Source organism: Desmodus rotundus, chromosome 3, assembly GCF_022682495.2.
Source record: "Desmodus rotundus isolate HL8 chromosome 3, HLdesRot8A.1, whole genome shotgun sequence".
NCBI classification, from domain to species: domain Eukaryota; kingdom Metazoa; phylum Chordata; class Mammalia; order Chiroptera; family Phyllostomidae; genus Desmodus; species Desmodus rotundus.
In genome coordinates this window covers 69267278-69289279 of record NC_071389.1, presented here as the reverse complement: position 1 = coordinate 69289279, position 22002 = coordinate 69267278, and the positions used below count along the sequence as shown (strand labels likewise).

The 22002-nt window shown below is 46.6% G+C and overlaps 1 protein-coding gene across 6 annotated transcripts in view; it reads left to right on the top strand.

Moving 5' to 3' along the window:
- ABCA4 (ATP binding cassette subfamily A member 4) overlaps positions 1-22002 on the top strand; it is a 140860-nt gene that overhangs the window by 47306 nt on the left and 71552 nt on the right. For all 6 annotated transcript variants that reach the window (XR_008426397.2, XM_053920595.1, XM_053920594.1 and 3 more), the window contains 4 exons: positions 12879-13084; positions 13672-13848; positions 15783-16005; positions 19444-19665. Coding sequence is in view for 5 of the 6 variants with exons in the window: in XM_053920595.1 (XP_053776570.1) it covers positions 12879-13084; positions 13672-13848; positions 15783-16005; positions 19444-19665 (828 nt within the window). In the remaining variant the exon portion in view is untranslated. The remainder of the gene's footprint in view (positions 1-12878; positions 13085-13671; positions 13849-15782; positions 16006-19443; positions 19666-22002) is intronic.

The following is a 22002-nucleotide window of genomic DNA, read 5'->3' as shown; positions in this document are numbered from 1 at the left end:
TTGCATTTCTAGTAAAACCAACACAGAATAAACAGAGCAAATAACCATCGGGTAATCTTGACATCAACATGGGCTTTGGTCATGGTCTGCCATTTTTGGACCACGGAGCACGTTTTGTCACGGGTAAGATCCATGCCATGGAAGTCAGGCAGCTTTTGCCCTAAATTTCCTCAGTAATTAGCTTGGATTTTCTAAAGGCAACTTCATCATTCCGCAGGTCAGCTAGGCTCACTTCAACAACAACCCTTCAGACCATCAGCTGTGATTTTGTTTCCTTGCGTCCTCGTGACCAGTATTCTTCCCATACTTCCTACATTGAACATAGCTGGTGCTTTCACATCACACCAATCTTCCTGAGAACATGGATCCACCACTTTCTTCTTGGCTCCCTTTTTGCCGCCTTTCATTAGGCGCTTGTTCTTGCCCACCGCCACGGAGCTGCTCAGAGAGCCAGAAGGGGCTGTGATGGGGAATATATCTTGTCTCGTCTGACTTGACATTTGCATGGTCACATAAAGGTCTTGTTTTTTTAAAAGCATTATTTTTTTCTGGGTAGCTTGTGCTTAATGTAGAACCAGATGCCCAACAGATACCTTAATAATTCAGCCTCTGGTGCCAGACTGCCTGGGTTTAAATTCCTGCTAGTTGTGCCTCAGTTTCCCCTTCTATAAAATGGGGATATTAGTAGTTCTTACCTAGTAGGCTTGTTATGAGAATCAAATTAATTCATGTCAAGCACCTGGAACAGTTCCTGGCATATAATAAGCACTTAGTAAATATTATCTTTTAAACAAAATACAACCAAACAAAAAATACTGCTTAGGAGAAGGAAAGAGACATTGGTGAGATCAGGTCCAGCCACTGAGCCACCCCCACTCCTCCTCTAGGGATTACAAAGCTGCTAATTGTAACCAGCCTCAACCACCAACGCTTCCTGAGGGTTTTGCAATCCCATTAGCCTACTAGAGAGCTCCTAGGCAAAGGCCAGGTGGCCACAGGTCAGTGGCCTCCCCAGGGGTCCCTAAGAGGGGTTTTGATGGTGCAGAAGCTCACAGGTGATTATGAAGAAGTTTCTGATCTTCCTGCCTGTGGGGGGAGGGAGGAGGAAAGTGAGGAGGGAAGGACTGGAAAGGAGAAGGTAGGAGGGGGAAATGCGCAGTGAGGGAGAAACCGATCTTTGCAACTGGCCCTGGGTTTTCCCACTGCTGTTCTTGTGTTTTGGGAAGTCCAGAGGGGCCATGGAGACCCCCAGCTCCCATTCTGAGGGTCTCTCCGGGACAGGGTGGCAAGCGTGTTCCTTCACAGACTGTTTACAGCTTGGCTGAGGCTTTCCTTTTCAGTAATATGACTGGGACTAAAGAGCTGTGAGAAGTTCCTGGGCCAGCTTCTAAGCTTACTTCCAAAAAAGAAAAAAAATCCCTTAAGAGAAATTAAGCAAAAAACAATTTTTTAAATGAAAATTATGTCAATCTAGGTCAGTGGACATTCAGATATGACATTGAACAAGAGAACTGAACTAAGCAAAGAACTTTAAGCCTTTTATTGTTGTGGGGAAGGGAGTGATCCAGTAGGTTTTTCTCTTCAACTAATAGAAAGGCTAAATAAAGCCCCTTCCTTTCTGCTTGGGGTGAGGCCTGAGCTACTGAACGTTCCACTGAGTGGCCTGGAGTGTGCCCCATTCCCCAGGAGCCCCTCCCTTCTGGGGAGCAAGCATGCAATGTTAGGCTACAGCTTACGGACAATTCTCACCCGTCCAGTGAGGGCAGGTGGGCCTGGACCTCTGCCTCTTATGAGCTGAGTCACTCTAAGAAAGTCGCTTACCTTCTAAGGCTTAACTGTCTTACGTATACGTCCAGAGAGTAACACAACGAACCTTCTAGGGTAGTTGTTGACAAAATGAGAGAAGTGTGCAGAGCACTCAGTGGTCAGTTAGGCATGAGTGTGAATCCTCTGCCCTCGAGTTCCTCGTCCGTTAGGTGGGGCGGGGTGGGGGTGATGTCGTCTCTTCAGGTAGCTGTGAGGATGAAATGGCAGAGGGCTGGGTGCATAGCAGAAACTTCTGGTGCGTGGCAGCTCTTGCTGTGAGCCACATGAATGTCTATCCCTGAACCACAGACCAAGTAAGGAATGTACCTTTTTCTCAGATTCCAAACTCGGTGTAAACATTACCCAGGGACTGTGAAGCTAGCCTTCACATTAACCTTAGTGAGTTGCCTGGAATCAGGAATGTCAGGCCATTCCCGCAGGCACAGCAGGATGGCCCTGGGCACATCCTGGCACTTTACGGAGATGGCTCAGTGGCTCAGGAACTTTTCTTGTTCTCATTTGGGGGTTTCTATGACCTCATTCATCCTATAACCATATTTTGCCTTCCCCATGATGCCCTGCCCTCAGCGGGGGAAAAAAAACAAATTAATGAAAGACAGACTTCCTGGTCAGCAGGCATGCAGTGTGGACCAGGGTAAGGGGCAATGATCTGGGGAGCCTTGCATCTCAAGCATGTGGAGAGACGCATTTCTGCAGGCCTTCTGGTCACGCTGCTTGCCACATCTAAGGGGACCGACGGCAAGTCAGTCTTCATATAGGTCAATGCCTTAGACTAGTATGTTTCTATGCTTATGGTCTTAATTTATGTGTGGAGAAAAGCACAGTTAGAGAAATTAATAATTTATTCCTCTGATTACCCTTTAGTTAAAACAAACATATACAGCCCTCCCTGTTGATTTCTTTGTTGAGGGAAAGTTTAGGCCTTGCACAGATGAAACACTATTTATGGAATTCACAGCATATTTTAATTTCATAGTATATTTGAATTTCAGATCTTGAATGTCACATCAGGAAGCTGAATTCAGCCCAACTTTAATATGAAAATACCTCTAAGCAATGTGTAAAAGTGTACTTCAACCAGTTCCAACTACCTGTCCCTAAAGCTTGAAAAAAGCATGCATTCATTCATTGCCTTTTCCTCTGCTGTCAACACGGTCACTGTAGGTGCATAGCTCTTTTTATCTGTGTGGTGCTGATCGTGTTGATGGATCAGTGTCACGGAACTTTGTTGGACTGCCTTTCCTCTGTACCTTGCAGGCTCTTGGCCACAAGCCACCGCCACCCAACCAGACTGTGCTCAGGAGTGTATTTTTCAAGCTAACCTAAGAAAAATACAAGTAGGATGATAAAGCTACTGATCATGTAGCAGAATTTAGAGACAAATGTATAGATGTTTGCAGAATATCTGTCCTATTGCTTTCTTCTGTTGATTCATTAACTCCAAAATGTGCATTGGGAGGCTGGGGTGACGGTGCAGGACAGGGAGGAAGGGCACAGACGTCTGTACTATGAGGGCAATACTATTTCAAGAGTCACGAGCTGGATCATGAGCAACTCATGGGCAGCGACCTTATTTTAACCTTCATCAGTCTCTCAGAAATGTAGAACTGGGCTGAGCAAGGAGAACAGAGGTTGAGGGGGTGGCCAGCACTCATGGGTGGAGGACAGGGACTTGTACTTGAGTCTGGGGCACTTTTACATGTCATCTTATACACCACTCTTAACTACCTGCCCGGCGGGCATGACTACTGTCATTTTATAGAATTTAAAAAAATGGCATTCCTGACATGCCACGGCAGATAAGCGGGAATCCGGAATTCCAATCCAGACCTGCCTGACTCTGATAAGGATGTTCTTTCTCCTATATTATGAGGGGCACGTGAGTAAGGGCTCAGTAAGAATTGTTTGGGTGAATTACGTAATGAGTCAGATGAAGGCACCAATTATTTTATAATATTGAGGATAACAGACACTATTCTGAGTGGGTCTTTTTCTGCTTGAAAATAACGGTTTATAGTAGAAAACCAAACAGATTGGCGCCCATTCCGTCATTCATATATTTGCATCTATTGACCTACCTCCACCTGAATAAACACAATCCACCCCTGCGCCCAGAAGCTCACATTCTATGGGGAGAGAGAAGCATGTGAGCAGAAATGTCATGGCGGTGGAATCTCAAAGAATGGTCGGAACAATAATTCAGCCTGATGGCATAGAAACAGGTTGCACAACTCCAAATTCAAAATGTCACAGATTCTCTAAGGATTGTTAGTTCTTCCTCCCAGTTACCTCTGACATCCCTCCTCTCCCTCTTCACACATGGCCCCTGTTTACAGAGGCCTGGGCCATCTCTATTAGCTGGTCTGGGGCCTCCAGTCTCTCACTCCTTCCATTTAGTTCCCAGCTGCCCTAGCGAGATCCTTCTAAACCCTAGCCTCACCAGGGCGTGCCTGCCTAAAGCTACTCACTGCCCCCTTATGGCCGTAATGGTGAAGCCCACTATGGCCCAGCCCCTCACTACTCTTCCACGTTACGTGGGATGGACAGCATGCTGAGTGGCTGACCCTTTATTGTCTCAATACCCGCACCCCCCTTCAGGGCCCAGCTCCTGTATTTCAGGGCTTCTATGCACCATATTCCCTCCATTATACCCCTCCCCACACCCATAAACCCGAATCCCTTAAGGTTCCAAACTATCTTATTATTATTTTTTTAATCCTCACCCAAGGATATGTTTATTGATTTTAGAGCCAGAGAAAGGGCATGAGAGAGTAAGAGAGAAAGAGAACATCGATTGGTTACCTCCCCTACATGCCCTGACCAGAGATTCAACCCACAGCCTAGGTGTGTGCCCTGACCAGGGGTCGAACCTGCAAACTTTTGGTGTGCAGGACAATGCTCCAACCAACTGAACCACTTGGCCAGGGCTTATTTATCTTTTGATTTCCCAGTTTACCTCAGCGGAGCTACCGTGGCATAAAGTAGACATTCATTAATGCCAAATTAAAAGTGAAAATACATTTAAAGCTGGGCCTTAAAAATTGAATTTGCTGGCTAAGCAAGGAAGAAAGACAATCTCGGGCAGAAGGAAGACCATTAGCAAAGTACAGAGGAAGAGCCCGCAAGGCAAGTTCAGGAGAAGCTGACAGTCTGCGTGAGGGTGTGACTATGCTTTAGGGCAGTGAGTGGCCATGGGGAGCAGCAGTAGTGTCCAGAGATGGGCCTAGAGAGTCACCTGGCCTGGTCAGTGACCAGCTCTATTGACCATTATGTATTTTCAATTTGGTAGTACCCGCCTCCCAGAGCTGTCGGGATGGTTACACGTGAAAGCTTTGAGAGCTGAAGTCCCCTGTAGTTGTCAGCCAGCTTATTGATCGTTTTCCCTGGGACCCGACTAAATAGCAAGCATTACCTGGTGGCTTTGCCCCAGTGTGAGGCTTCCTGCTCCAACTCGGCCTTTTTATTTGCTCCACTATTGTATTTATTTGTTTTAGAAACAGGCATTTTTTAACAGCTGTGCATTTCCCGTCCCTTTGTTTTCCAGTGGTGCATTTCCTCACTCTTTGTGGCTGACCGTTTCAGAGGTCTGTCTGTTCACGGGCCCCTGCGTTGGATGAAATTTATTGCACTGCCTTGGGCTCTATCTCACCACCCCAGCCAAGCACACGGCCCAAAGCTGTGTTAGCCAGTGGCTTTTTCCATGCGGTGGGAAATAAATCTTAAGGGTAACTGTCTAGATCTGCCAGGAAATCCATTCTGGGATGTTTGCCCACATCCACTGGCATTTTTCAAAAGGAACCCCAGGTGTCTACATTAACACCAGCAGGACCACTTTGGGCTTCCACTGGCATCCCTCAGCCGCTTTGTGCCCAGCCTGCGTTTGGAAATTAAAGATGTAAGAGGCAGGATAATAGAGCCAACATCTCTAAGTGAGGGTGCAGGCCTCCCTCATCCCTGAAGACTCACCCCCGCATGTCCTGGGTGTATTAGGCAAAACATGTCAGGGCAGGGTGCCTGTCCCCTTTGACTATCAAGTTCAAACAAAAAGGTTTGTTTCCTTTCCTCCACTGGCCAATGTTTCCCACTTAATAAATAATTTAATTTATCTGTTACTTAATGTGTTTGAGTTGGAGTCAGAGAGGTCACAGTTGAAGAAGGGCGCCTGCTGTCACTGCAGCTTCTCCTCCCAAGGTGGTGTTTGATTTAGCTGTGTAAACAAATGACCGCACTCCGCAGAGGTCTTGAGCCCAGCTGCCTGCCCTGGAGACAGCTCCGGCCTCTTCCGCCAGGATGAACTCTGCTTCCTGGGGACTTTCAGCAAAACAGCCGAATCATAGGACCTGTGTGGACATCAAAGAGTGGTGGCCCTGCCACCTGGGTTTTGCTACAGCAGTTGGGAACTGAAGGAGACACGGAAACCCCTTTTAGGGCATTTAGGGTTGAGATCCAAACTCTTGGTTGCAAAATTTGCCCAGAATCTGCCTCTGAGACCAGAAGACACTGTTTCTTTATTCACTGTCAATGCCCTTTGAATTATTTTCCCAGTAGTAAAGCTATCTTTGTATTTGCTCCTTACACTGGCCAGTCCTTATTCTATCTCATTCTTCCCTAACATCCATAACTGCACAGTTTCTGTTTGTGTAGAGCCAAATAGCTTTTAAGATTTTATTTATATATTTTTAGAGAGAGGGACAAGGAGGGAGAAAGAGAGGAAGAGAGGGAGAGAAACATTAGTTGCCTCTCACAGGCCCCCTACTGGGATGTGACCTGCCACCCAGGCATGAGCCTTGACCAGGAATCAAGCTGGCGACCTTTCAGCCCGAAGACTGGTGCGCAGTCCACTGAGCCACACCAGCCAGAGCCCAAATAGCTTTTACAAATAGACTCCATGGCCTCAGCCTCATGAGAAACTACTACATTTTTTTCTTTAAAAAATGTTTTTATTGTCGTTCAGTTACAATTGTCCTCATTTTCCCCCCACTACTCTCCCCTGCCCTACCCACCCCCCATTTTCCACATTCAATCCTCCCCCCCCATTGTCTTTGTCCATGTGTCCTTTATTCATGTTCCTTGGCGACCGTTCCCCTTCTTCCCCCTGTTATCCCCCTCTCCCCCTCCACTCTGGTTACTGTCAGTTTGTTCTTTATTTCCATGTCTCTGGTTCTATTTTGCTCCCTTGTTTATTTTGTTGATTAGGTTCCACTTATACGTGAGATCATATGGTATTTGTCTTTCACCGCTTACTTATATCACTGAGCATAATGCTCTCCAGTCCATCCATGCTATTGCAAAGGGTAGGAGTTCCTTCTTCCTTTCTGCTGTATAGTATTCCATTGTGTAAATGTACCACGGTTTTTTTGATCCACTCATTTACTGATGGGCACTTAAGCTGTTTCTAGCACTCGGCTATTGTAAGTAATGCTGCTATGAACATTGGGGTTCATGGGTTCTTTTGAATTGGTGTTTCAGGATTCTCAGGGTATATTCCCAGCAGTGGAATTGCCGGGTCAAAAGGCAAACCTATTATATTTTACCTTACAATCTAATGAGACCAGAGCAGATATGTATATAGAAATTAATGTCCTTGGCCAAGGGTTTAGTCATTAACCTTTGCCTCCCCAAAACACTTGTGTACACACTCACATAAATAGATGGGCTCATTAGCCAAGATTTTAACTTCGGAGACCAGAGCAGATACCAAAAGGGAACGAGGCAGGTGGCCTTGATGTAAGAATTCAAGGGTATAGCGTGAGTTATACCTCAGATGACGACCCAGGGACTTCTGATTAACGTCCAAAGCTGCTTTCACAATGGCTCAGCCTTGCCCTCAGGAAGATCTGGTGCGAATGGTACCCCACATTAACTTCATCAGACCTTCCTATAGGTAGAATTGTCTGAGTTTCACCTAATGGCCAATGAGTAGCAGTGGGTCAGGACCCCCCTCCTCCCCTCCCTCATCACTCAGGTGGGGTTTGGGGCTTCGGCTTCTGTCCACAGCGTTATTCTGACCAGATGAGGTGCTGTGGTCAGTCCAGGAATGATCGCGTTCCCGACATACTGTTTAAAGAAAATAACCGCCTTCCTCCCCAGATGGACAGCGGTCATGAATGAAAGGTACTCTGGCAGGGGCTTAAACTCCACTAGACTCTGTGGACTTTTAAGATATTTTTCAAAAACAGTAACAAAAATGGCATTTGTTGAGACAGTTTAACTATGCAGCTAACTAGACTCCATCCAGAGGATGTTCACTGTTCCCCATTGTGCCTCGTGAGTGAGTTTGGAGGGACCGTTATAACTGACTTCCTAAGGTGGTTGTGTGGCTTCAAAGCATTAATGCAAGCAAAGCCCTTGGACCGGTTTGGGGCACATGGTAAGGATGAGCATCAGCTTTTATTCTTACCAGGAGGCGCTGGCTGGCCCTTCACACACACTCCCATGCGGTCCTTAGAACGCAGCTTTGAGGTAGGGCGTGTCTCAATTCTACAGAGGGAAACAGAGGCCACCAGGTAGGAATCAACAGGGTGGGGATGGTTTGGGGGTCATTTGTCTCTTAAACACTATGTTACACCACTTTCCAGGATGAAGAGATAATCCAACATTGAAAATGGGTCAGATGTGTTTCAGGGTAGAAATGAGTGTTTGCAAACCTTTTAAGTTTTGTTTTTCCAGAGAGTATCAGGGCACCAATCTCGGGGGACAGAGCAGGAAACACGAGTACATCAGCTGCCTGGTAAAACAGCCAGGACGGGACCCACGTCACCACTGGACCCAGCAATGTCACTGCAAATGCCAGCCACTTGAAAATGCATTTGTTTTTATTGGGTTTTTTTGTTGTTGTTGTTTTTCTCTTTTGCTTCACTGAGAGTTAAGCTCTCATTAACATCATAGCAAAAACTTCCTTTTCACTGATGTCTTCTAGTTTACCATATGAATTTGGGGTGTACAGGATTATTTTCAAACACATAGTAGTGAAGCTGTATTTCTTACAGCTTCCAGTACTTCTAAATTGAGTTCAATTCAGTTAACACTGACGGAGTCCCTCCTATGAGAAAATGCCGTTCCAGAGACCGCAATGAGCAAGACGCGGCCACCGATCCCAAGGAACTTACCGCATCTGGAGCTGTGCTGACCTGTGCAGTAACCAGAGCCACAGGCGGCTTTTTAAAAAAGTTTTTTTATTTATTGCCCTTGGCTGGTGTGGCTCAGTGGATTGACTGCTGGCCTGCCAACTGAAAAGTGGCCGGTTTGATTCCTGGTCAGGGCACATGCCTGAGTTGTGGGCCAGGTCCCCGGTCAGGGCACGTGTGAGAGGCCACTGATTGATGTTTCTCTCACACACTGATGTTTCTCTCCTTCCTTTTCTCCCTCCCTTCCCTCTCTCTAGTAATAAATAAATAAAGTCTTTTAAAAACTTTTTTTATTTATTGATTTTAGACAGAAGGAAGGGAGGGAAGGACAGAGAGAAAAACATTGTTTGTTGTTCCACTTATTTATGCATTCCTAGGTTGCTTCTTGTATGTGTGCCCTGACCAGGGATTGAACCCACAACCACAGTGCATCGGGATGACGCTCCAACCAACAGAGTACCAGCCAGGGCTGTTTGAATCTAAATTAACGAAAGTGAAAAATTCAGTGCCTCAGATGCACCAGTCATATTCCGAGTGCTCAAGGGCCAGATGTGGTTCCTGGCTCCCATATGGGGCAGGGCATCAATATAGAGCACTTCTACATTCCAGAAAGTTCTACTGGTCAGTGCTATCTAGGTCGAGGGATCTTCTAGCTCAGAAACTATGCTGCCTGGACTTTGTGCTTGGAGTGTGGCTTACCTTAGAGAAATATGCAGGGAACAGCACCACCCTCAGGCTCGACACGAAGACATGGATTCGGGTTCGTCTGACCTACATTGACCTTGGGCAAGGTCCTTTACTCCTCACCCCTCCAGTGCCAGTTCCCTCACAGGTACGACAAGGACACGAGACCACAAGATTTCTACAACTCCTTCTGTCCAAATACCCTGTGAGGCCACGAGTGAATTAGTAGAACAACGTGTGGTGTGTGTGTCACAGCTAAAAGAAATGACAAAGAAAAAGTCCACCTCCCAAAATAATTTTGTTTTCATTTTAGAAATTTTTCACACATTCACTCTTATTTCTATTCTAAAATTTTATATATGCAGTCCTAAAGTTGCCAAACTGACTTTCAAAATGAGATTATTTTATTATTCACCTTTGTAGAATGTCAAGGTCCCCCTAAAAGAAACTTAAATTTATTTTTTAAAATACACTCTGACACTTCCGCTTCTATGGCTCCTCACCCAAGCAGCAGAATGCCAATTCTCTGTGTTACTGAGGGAGCTGGGCCTGGGGCTGCGGTGCAAGTCTACATATCAGATCTCCCCTTGCCCCACAAAAACCATCAAGTCGCAAGCCCCACATTATTTCTATCTAGAAAAAGTGAACATTTACTGAGGACCTTCTATGTCATGAGCTACTTAAGTCCTTCATCTCACTTAAGGACCGGCCGATATTAGGCTGGGCGATGCCTGTTAACAAAAGAATAGCTCACTAAAAAAATATTTCCATTTCCCTCAACTCTGTGATGTGTGCCTACACTTACTGGTATTTCTTAGAGAAGTACCAATTCTATTTCATTTTTAAAAAACTATTTTCTTATTGTGGTGTCCCTTAAGCCTTAGACCTCTCGATTTTCTCATTCCTCTTTCCTCATTCCTGTATTCCTCTTTCCTGTATCAGCTGGAAAACTAATAGCATCCTCTGTTTTCTTTTTATCTGGAAGACCGAGAACATCACCGGGGACCGCTCCCAGGATGTGGAGTCTGGGCGGGACGTTCAGTTCAGCAGGCCCAAGGAGGGTGGATTTGCAGCACCTTGTTGTTCAAATCCAGCTCCTCAGCGAGGAGTTCCGGTTCACCCTCTGACACCCTGGCTAGGATTCAGCAGTGAGGGGCTTTTGGCCAATGAGTCCGGTTTGCCTGCTTCTTACCAGTGCAGCAGGAGCTTGGGTCTCTGGTCAGGTCCTTAGCATCAGTCCACCCGTCTCACTTCTTCATTTTTCCTGGTAATCGCTGTGGGAACCACTGAACTGGAGTTTGATACCTACTCTACCACTTTGGAGAAGTTACTCAGCCTCTTTGCACCTAAGTTTCCTGGGCTGCAAAGTGAGGATCAATGATAACTGCTCTCCTACTTTCCCAGCTGGTCACGAGCATGTGGAGGGCCTGCGGACCCAGTAATACCTGTGGTTCCCGATGTGGGGGGAAGAAGTCTAGTCCTGGGGTTGGAGAGGGGGAGGGAATCCAGGGCCTGCCACGTTCTAGCTGTCTGACCTCTGGCAGGTCTCCTGTATTCAGTTTCTCTTAGTAAAATGAGGATTCCAGGTAACAGGCTCTGTGAGAATGAATTTGTTCCTTTAAGCCTGCCTTACGTCAACAGCCTCCTAACCACGCTTCCTGCTTCCTCCTTTCCCCATCCAGTGATCTTTTGGAAACATGATCTGATCCCCTATGTCTTGTCCCTGCTTAAAGCCCAACAGTGGCTCCTTGGGGTTTTAAGGTTTGTCTGGAACACTCCTGGTTTTAGCTTAGAGAACCTCATGTCCCAGGAAACCCCTCTGTGCGTCGGTCCCACTACAGAGTCTAGCAGAGCAACTGATGTGGTTCCTGCCCACCTTCCTAGTGTTCATCTCTCACCATACATCTATTTCTCTTCACCTACATAATCCCATGCACACTGGAATGACCAGAGAGTGTTTGACAAAATGCTGATGCCCAGTCCTTCCTCCTGAGAACCCGATTTCTTTGTTTAGAGTGGGGCCTGAATGTGGGTATCTTTTTAAATCTTGTCAGTGGCTCTAAGGCTCAGCCAAGGGTGAGAGTCACTGCTCTATTCCTGAGGATCTCCAGACACCCCACGTGTGGTTGCCTGTGCTGAGTAGGCCTTTCCCCTGCATTCCTCCTGCAGGCCAGTTCCTGCTCATCTTCTTCCTACTCAGGAGTCTCTTTCTCCAGGCAGCCCTCCCAGAGCTCTCCAGGGAGGCTCCCAGACTCCCCTGGGCTTGCTTTCATCAGAACCTGGTCATTCTGCATTACAATTGTTAGTTTACTCCCTCTCCCTTATTAGGTCTTGGGTTTCCTTCAGGAAGAGATTTTATCTTTCCTTCTTATATCCCTGGAGCCAAGCAGGCTCTGGCACACTGCAGGCTCTCAGCAAGTATTCCGTGAACACATTGATCAAGACAAGGCCATCTGACCTCTTGTGAGTTACATTATAGGAAAGAAACATTGACATAATAGCCCTGGTGCATTATAGGAACAAGGGGTTAAGGAAGAAACAGATCCAAGTAAATACTTTAACAAATTTATGGATGATCTCTAATATTCAAATTAAAAGAAATTCTGAGTTTTGCTCTTTTGGGAGTAATGATTTTTTTCTGTTCCAGGGAGAGAAAAAAGATATGTTAGGAAATTCCTCCATTACCAGCATTACCTGTCATAAAGTGGTGATTGGAAATGATTCTCTGACGAACTCGTTTTGGCCCTCTGTTATTTTTTTTTTCTTCCTCCTTTTCCTCAGCTGGCCATCCTTGCGTGTTTGCAGAGAGGCAGGAAGGTTCACTGTTTCTGTCTTTAAAACTCTTTTATCGGCAGGCTTTCTGATCTTCAAAGCAGCTTGTATTCAGTGTGACCCCACTCCCTCGACTCCCCATGCTGGGGAGTGAGAGCTGTGAGTATTGTTGTCATTTTGACAGCTTGCATATTTGGACAGCCTTGGACAGCCGGAGAGTACAGACCTCACTAAATCTGCAGGATTTAAAGCCAGTCAGCATTTCCTAGCCCTCTTCCACCCCTAAATCTAGACACACTGAAAAATTGACACCAGACTCCAGAGTTAAGCAAACAGTAAGTTTATAGGTCCCCTTGCATTTGACCCACCCCCTGGGGGCAACAGCCCTTATCCTCTCTGCCCTTTATTTCAACTGAACCTGTGTAGTTGGTGTTCTCCAACTCTCTCAACCTTTGTGATTATCTGTAGTGCTTAATCCTGGACAAGTTTGAAAGCTACGATGATGAAAATCAGCTCACAAAACGAGCCCTGGCTCTGCTGGAGGAAAACAGGTTCTGGGCTGGTGTGGTGTTCCCGGACATGTATCCCTGGACCAGCTCCCCGCCGCCCCATGTGAAGTACAAGATCCGGATGGACATAGACGTGGTGGAGAAAACCAATAAGATCAAAGACAGGTGATGTTTCAGGCAATCTCAGAAAGCCCTAGGCATTCCGCGGGATGTATGAGGTTAGGAGAGGGGCGGGAGTCACTTGGAAAGACAGAGAAACACTTTGGTATCAAAGAACTAAACTAACCAGTTGGTGGGACCAGGAGAGCTCAGCTACCCAGCCTTCATACCCCCAACTCGGTGCTTCTCCCTGGCTGGCCTTTGTGCAACTTGGAGAGAGAAACCTCTAGGAACTGAATTATCTTCCTATAAAGATCCTAAATGGGGTTTCTTCAGAGTCACTGAGAAATTACATTTGGTACAGAGGAAGGGATTGAGCCTCTAAGTCAGTGAAGTTAAATGAGAGGAAATAAGAAATTTCAAAAAACTCAAAGTAGAGCCCTTGAATGAAAGCAATTACAAGTCACATTGTGGCTAATAGTCATAACTGAGATTTAAATTATGAACTAGAAAATGGAATTGGGTGGCTTGGGAAAGATTAGGGGGAATAGTCCAAGAGAGAGTTCTGAGTCACCTTGTGCTTGTGAAGTATGTGTGAGCAGTCCATTCCCACTTCCATCCTTCATCCCTCCCTGCCTCCGGTTTTTCCTTAGGTACTGGGATTCTGGTCCCAGAGCAGATCCCGTGGAAGATTTCCGATACATCTGGGGAGGGTTTGCCTATCTGCAGGACATGATTGAACAGGGCATCACGAGGAGTCAGGCCCAGGCTGAGGTTCCGGTTGGAATCTACCTGCAGCAGATGCCTTACCCGTGCTTCGTGGATGACTCGTGAGTGGGAGCCTCCCAGTCCCACTCCTGGAAAAGCTAATCAGGTTGTTAGGTGGGGTGGGGTGCTCCCCAGGCTTCAGTTTCTTTGGAGAGAAACCCCGGGGACTGGGGCCAGCTTGGAGAGAATGGAGCTCTGACTGAGGAGTTTGCCTCTCCAGGCTCCAGGCAGGGCCAGACGGGCAAGTGAAGTGGCAGGGAGAAAGGAGCTGGCGTTGTGGGTGGAAAAGGGAAGGTAAAAATTAAATCAAGAGAAGTGAGGTTGAGGGAGGGGAGAAAGGCATTTGAAGTTTCCACTACATAGTATGTGTGGTATGTGGAAGGGTTCTGGTCAGAGTGTTTGCCCAATGACTGCCAAATCAACAAGTGAGGACTCTGCATTGCAAGCGGGTCCGGTTCCTAGGAGCCTCAGAATAATGCCACTCTTACCCCAATTAGCATTCCCATGATGTATGCTTAATGAAAGGTAGAGGAATGTGTTGAATGAGCTCAGGTCCTCCCTGCCTGCCGACCCCCCTCCCCAGGCCTGTACATTTGTTGGCCAGTAACAAGCTAAGCAAATGGCCTAGTGTTTTCTGACCTTGCACTTGGGGGATGGTAAAGAGAGGGCCAGAGAGACAGAGAGAGCTGGGAGGGCTCATTTCCCTTGGTGAATGGGGGCAGAAATGCTCCCAGGACAGAGGCAGAGACCAACAACTGGCTTTGGGATTCACTTCCTAGAAAAAACTGGCAAGGTCACCATAGTGTGCAAGCATGTTCGCGGGGCTCAGGGAGGAGAGAGACATGCACAGCCTGAAGAAAAGAGGAGTCAAATTGCCAGCTGGCAAGGCAGTAAAATAAAGCCCAGTATGGGTACAGGAAACCCTCTTTCAACATCCTAGTCCAATCCATTCTTCTTCCTCGGCTCTACAGAAGACTAAAGAGATAACAGTGGCCGTTCTGTAGTCAGTTTGGGTTTGGACAATAGTCAGAGATGGAAAGTGGAGCCAGGGGCAAAAGTCCAGTTCTACTTTTAGGATCAGAATTCGAATGTCTGGCAGGGAAGTGGGGTACAGAGTGAAGAGATAATAAAGGCTCTGGGCATTCAGTGTGTGAGAGCCCTCTGTTGGCAGGTCCTAGAAGTGCAGGCTTTATGAATTCATAATTCTCTTCCCAGGGCCATCTTGAGTGAAGCCCTCCCATGCTGTAACTGGGCCTTTCCATGACACCCAGCAGTTTTCAATAGATAATTCCAAGGGATTTACTAGCATATCAAGCACATAAAAAACATGTGTAAAGTTCACAATAAAGTAATTCTAGATTATCAACTCTACCCTGCTTGCTGGAATGGATATCCACAGATTTACTCTGCAGGTTCATGGCTTGTGGAGTCAGTGGCTATGAGGTCAATGACTGATTTATTAACGGCCTTCTGAAAGTGCCGCACTGCTTAGTTACTTTGTGCCCCTTCCTGCACACCTGGGGTTTGATCCTCCGGGGCAGATAGTGCCGCCCCCCTCGGGGAGCCCAGGTACGGATCTCATCACCACCAGTTCTCTTTGTTTGTGGTCCACGTCCTTGGGCTTCAGTGCCAACCGACGTGTATCTGTCTACTCTGGTGACACGCCACATCACCTAGTCTGCAGTCCTTTCCTGCGAGGCCTTACAAGTAGGTATACACTGCGTGCCACACACAGTGCACTTTATTTACACATTTCACTTACAGAGCATCCATCTGGGCTAACCAAAACGCTACCACCTTGCTCTAAAGAAAAAGTAATCCTTCCGGAAAAGTGCAGTGTATTAAAAGATTCAAGCCCATTGGATGCCCAATGGAAAGTTTTCCACCCTTTCCTTCAGCAGGGCCTTGTTTTCAACACATTCACTCAACAAACATTCACTGCACCTCCACCAGGCACAGAGAATTTTACTATTCTGCCCCTCTCCTCCCATTTCAGTTTCATGGTCATCCTGAACCGCTGTTTCCCCGTCTTCATGGTGCTGGCCTGGGTCTATTCTGTTTCCATGACCGTAAAGAGCATCGTCTTGGAGAAGGAGTTGAGACTGAAGGAAACCTTGAAAAATCAGGGTGTCTCCAACACAGTGCTTTGGTGTACCTGGTTCCTGGACAGCTTCTCTATCATGTCAATGAGCATCTTCCTCCTGACAATATTCATCACGGTAAGCCAGACGGAGAATGCCCAGAAAATCCTGAACAGTTTGTTCCTCCTACCTTTCCTCCTGTTAGTGAGCTTGTATCTAGATTAGTCATCTGACCACCAAGGAGAGCATGACATGTAACTGCCCAGCCGTTTCGGCCAAGTCTCCCCCAAGGAGCCACCGTATCAAAGCATCTTCCCTGCTCCCACCTCCTGCCCAGGGAGCCACAGTCTACGTAGATTATCTAGCCCCTTGTCACGGACTGTCTGGAGAAGCTGCTATTTGCAGAGCGCAGCACAGGGTGATTCTACGTGCAAGGTGTTCTCTCTTTCAAAACACAGAAGAAATGAACACAAGGAGTGCTTTCTCGGGGTTCCTGTCCCAACCATCCGCTGGAGTGGGAATGTGGAGAGCCTTTTCAGTGTATTAGGAGAGGAGACCTGGACTGTTTATTATCTTCACGGTCTCACTACCCATGCTGCCTGCAGAATCTTCAAGACCTGTTTCAAAGGATGGAATTTGGAGTCTATCCTTTCTCAATGATAGGAGTTTTTATAGCCTCAGACAGCATGCAGAGGTCCCTCCTCTGCAAACTCGCAGCTCTCTCACAAGCTAGACCTGGAAATGAAACACTAGTTTATTATTTCACAATTATTTTGTATTATTTCATACTGGTATCCTTCATTTTGAGTTCCTCCAGAGTAGATGATTTTTTTTGTATTTGTTAAATGATAAGGACATAGATTTAGGTAGTTTTTGATATTTCTTTGATAAGATTTGGTGTAAGTTTTGGACCTCAGGCTTTGCAGGCTCCTGATACAGTGTCACCAAGCTTGTTCCGCCTCTTTTCCATCATCGTATTCAGTGACCCCTTCACCAGGCAACATGTGTGTTGACCCACAGACTCTGGTTGGGTGGTGCCATCCATGCTGGACCATACCTGGTAACTGCCTGACTCAGAAATGTTCAATTTCATATCCTGTCCAACCGACACATACCCATTTAAACTAAACCCTGCCCTTCTCTTTGCAGTAAAACGTACCAGCTCTGAGGGGTTTTGATTTCAGTGTGCTGTGGCTTAGCCAAACCCTGTGCTAGAGAGCTGTCAAAACCATGCTGAAATAGAGGTCACTCTTTTTTTTTAAGATTTTATTTATTTAATTTTAAACAGAGGGGAATGGAGGGAGAAAGAAAGGGAGAAAACCAGCAATGTGTGGTTGCCTCTTATATACCAACTGGGGGCCTGGCCTGCAACCCAGGCATGTGCCCCAACTGGGAATCAAACTGGTGACCGTTTGGTTCACAGGCTGGCACACAATCCACTGAGCCACACCAGCCAGGACTTGATGTAGAGGCCATTCTGCTCAACACAACCCAATCCAGATGTGGCTTCAAATATGCAAAGGGTCCCAGAGCTCCACAGAAATGAGGGGAGAAGCTGAGCACCTTGTTTGCCTCTAGGGGTTCCCTTGTTCCTTCCCATCCTTCAGTCTGCTCCTTTCCCCACTACCAACACATCTGTGTCCTCAGAACTAAAGGATTAGAAATGCATAAGCATCTGACTCACACGAATGCATAAACCTGCATGATGTCATGCAGTGGCCATGGACTTGTTGCTGATAATTGACCTTGCAATCTGCCTTCCTAAGAATGAGCACGGGGACTTCAAAACATTACGATGGGAGGTAGAGAATGTTCACCAAGAGTTTCTTGTACAAAAGGGTTCACCTTGTGGGAACCAGAATAGTGTTCCAGTAATGACGGAAACAGAGCTTTCCACACCAGAATAGGATTTTCCTTTTAATGACGCTCCCATCTTTTCCTTGTTCTTCCTCCCCAACTCAGCTATGCAGGAAAGAAGCTGGAAGCTGGTACAATGGGAGGCTTCCCTTGTTATTCAAGCTATTAAGAACAAAAAAGAAGAGTGATCCTTAAAGGAAGCCAAGGCCAATGAGATTGTTGGGTCAGCCAAGTGAATTTCATCTCTCCCTTAAATCAGTGAGAAATTCTATAGCCCTAGAAATTTGCAGGTCTCTGCTTTGAGCTCAGATAAGAAGTGGATTTCATTCCTCTGAGGACAGTAGCAACTGTCTTAAAATTCTTTCAGTCAAAAGCTACAGGTTGAACGGGGGACCTGCTTTTATTGCGCGGTGTGTGATTAGGGAAATTAAGGAAAAGGAGTGAGCTTTCCAGCGTGATGTGGAGACCTTGCTGACACAAAATCAGGAGCTCTGAGTCCTAATGTTCACTTTTATTTAGATTTCCTCAAAGTTAGGTTGGAGTTCAGCATGGCTCTCTTCCTCCTTTCTTTGCCATTCCTTTCATTCTACCTTTAAAAATCTGGTCCATCAAAGCCCAGCTGGCACGAGAGCACGAGAGGGGAGAAATGCAGCACAGAAGTAGCACGTTTGGTCCACTCAGCTCTCAAGGGCTCATTACAGATCTTGCTGATCGGCCCCTCTTCCCCCGGGGAGGCGCCCAGTGCGGCAGGGCACCACCACCAGCTCATCAGACCAATTCAAGAGATGGGCCTTCTTTGTATCTTTGTGTTCCCAAGAGCAGGGTGACCTATATATATTTGGAGTTAATGTCCAAAGGATAAAACTTCTCATAGGATGCTGTAGCGCAGGAGAACCAAGAAGGCCTAATCAATTTGAACATTTCAGTTTATTCTGGAATGTAATTTGTCAGCAGCTAATTTATTAAAAATAGCTACTTTGGACCTGTTTTCTATAAAGCTAAAGTGATTGAATCGTTAGTTAATGTGAAAGATGCTGAGTATTACTCACAGGTCCTATGAAATGTATTTGTATGACATTATCGATGGGGTATCAATCTACTTCCAAGTGCTATGGATTAATTACTGATATTTTCACCTATGTGAGTGGCAAATCACAGAATACAAGTACAAATTATGCAGTCAGCTGGCCAGGCCCCAGGCAAAATTTAAAAGCTTGTCGGGTGGTCTCCTATCTCCCTCTTTTTAATTTTTAATTTTTTTTAGCATGGACACATTGCTGCCTTTATATGCTATAAAACAAGTTTCTTGGTTAGTTCCATCTGCCCTTCTGTTCTTCATCTGTTCAGTATATCCCAGAGCTACTGATGCTGCAGGACCCCCTATGCAGGTCTTCCTCCTGTTCAAATCCCACCGAGGATTGCTTAATTAACACACAGTGATTATTTAGTACCAACAATGTGTTACCCTCCCAGGGAAACGGCATTCATAGAATTTAAGGAACTCAATACACTGAGTCTTAAATGTGGAAATTTAGGTACCAGCAACAGGCTGTTGGGAGAGCCCCCCACCCCGCCCATGGGAGAGCACCCCCCCGCCCCCCGCTAGTGCAGAGGGCTTCTGAAGAGCCCGGACTCACTGCACTGAGATCACCCTTGAGAGGGACAGTGCCCCTGGATGTGGGGGGAAATTACTAACTCAGGAGGCCTCTCTGGTTTCAGCATGGAAGGATCCTACACTACAGCAATCCGTTCATCCTCTTCCTGTTCCTGTCGGCTTTCTCCACGGCGACGATCACACAGTGCTTCCTGCTCAGCACCTTCTTCTCCAGGGCCAGCCTGGCCGCAGCCTGTAGTGGGGTCGTCTACTTCACCCTCTACCTGCCTCACATCCTCTGCTTCGCCTGGCAGGACCGGATGACGGCTGACCTGAAGATGGCTGTGGTGAGGGACCTTGGGTTCACCCCTGGCACATGCTGTGATTCCTCCAAGGGGTCTGTAGCCACCCAAGAGGACTGGCCTGCCCTTTGAAGGGATCCACTTTGCCTTCAGGCTCAAAGGGGTGCAGTGAGGTTTAAGGGCACCGGGTAAAAGGGGGGTGACCTGACAGTTCCTGGTCACCAAACCTTCTTGATTGGTCTTCCCTGGGAAGTAAATGAAAACCAGTCCAACTCAGGTCCCTCTGTGTGTCCACAAGAGGAGACAGCCAGGCCCATTGCACTCTGTTTTCTACTCCTAGCGTTTGACAAGATTCAGAAGGAAGGGAGCTTGCCCCTCCCTGTGCTGTCTAGGACGGTGTTTCCATGACCTAAGGGTTTTTGTTGCTTGCCAAAAGGACTTCAGCTGGGGCAGTTCTCCAGGTGTCTTTACCACGCTCTACCACTGCTTGCAGGAAGGGGTGCAGAAATGAGCCAGTCCAGAGGCGGGCCCTCTCGCCAGGAGAGGTCTCCAAAAATTGGACTTGTGATTGCCTGAGAGACCTCTTAGTTCATGATTCCCAAACACACTGTCCTGTTCTCTAATCATTTTCAAATAGGTTATTTCCACCTTCTCGCCAGGCTAAAGAGCTTCTGGGCCCTGTAGGGTGCAGTTTTCCTTGTCTTCCAGAATCTCCCTGTCCACAGCTCGCTGTGCAGTAGAGTCGAGAAAGAACTACCCCTTGCTTCTTGTTGGGGAAAGATCTAAGGTCTCAGTTCTTCTCACAATTCAAACTTAGTTGGTTCCAGAGCTGCCAGGGCATCGGCCTTTTATTTCTTGTGCTAAATGAGAAACTAATTGCTGCTATCTATACCACCCAATTTTCTTACTTAAAAACTTTTTATTATTATTCTATTACAGTTGTCCCAATTTTTCCCCCTTTGCCCTCCTCCGCCCAGCCCATCCCCCGCTCCCACAGTCAATCCCCACACTGTTGTCCATGTCCTTGGGTCTAATATTCATGCATGTTCTTTGTCTAGTCCCTTCCCCATCTTTCCACCCTTATCCCCCTCCCTGCTTCCCTCTGGTCGCTGTCAATCTGTTCTATGTTTCCGTGCTTCTGGTTCTATTTTGCTCATTAGTTTATATTTGTTCATTACATTCCTCTTATGTAGTATTTGTCTCTCACTAACTGGCTTATTTCACTTAGAATAATATTCTCTAGTTCCATCCATGCTGTTGTGAAGGGCAGGAGTTTCTTTCTGCTGCATAGTATTCCACTGTGTAAATGTACCACAGTTTTTTTTACCCACTCATCTACTGATGGGCACTTAGGCTGTTTCTAGCACTTGGCTATTATAAATTGTGCTGCTATGAACATTGGGGTGCCTAGGTTCATTTGATTTGGTGTTTTGGGATTCTTAGGGTATATTCCCAGTAGTGGAATTGCTGGGTCAAAAGGCAGTTGCATTTTTAGTTTTCTGAGGAAATTCCATACTGTTTTCCACAGTGGCTGCACCAGTCTGCATTCCCACCAACAGTGCACTAGGGTTCCCTTTTATCCGCATCCTCGCCAGCACTTTTTTGTTGATTTATTAATGATAGCCATTCTGACCAGTGTGAGGTGGTATCTCATTGTGCTTTTAATTAGCATCTCTCTGATGGCTAGTGATGCTGAGCATCTTTGCATACGTCTATAGGCAAAGATAGACATCTCTATTTCCCCCTTGGAGAATGTCTATTCAGGTCCTTTGCCCATTTTTAAATTGGATTGTTTGTCTTTCTGGTGTTGAGTCGTATGAGTTCTTTGTATATTTTGGAGATTAGACCCTTGTCTGATGTATCATTGGCAAATATGTTCTCCCATATAGTCGGTTCCCTTGTCATTTTAATGATGGTTTCTTTAGCCGTAGGACCCAATTTTCTAAAATGATAACAATGGGTTAGTAGCAAGAAATCCTTTGGACTCTGCCTAGGGGTAGAGCTGGGTGACCTTGGCATACTGGTTAGACGGTTAGTGTTTTGAGACCACAGCTAGATTCTGGGATGTGTGGATCCACCAGGAAGCTATAGTTCTGGCAACTGTGTGCATTACGGTTGGGCTGAGATATTTTAGCCCAATAACCCCTTCTTTGCAGAGAGACATTCTGAACCCCACCCCAAGTAAACTATGGGGAGGCCTCTGAGCAGGGGAAGTGGGAATAGCCCATCCCTCTGCCTGTGTTTATGTGCCTTCTGTGAGGTCAGGGCCAGCCGCGAGGACTTGGCTGGGGAACTTCCTCTTCAGAAAGCCTGCTCTGCACACTGCCCAGTCAGTGGACTAGCACTCTCCACAGAGAACCTAAAAGAATGAGTGTCCCTAGT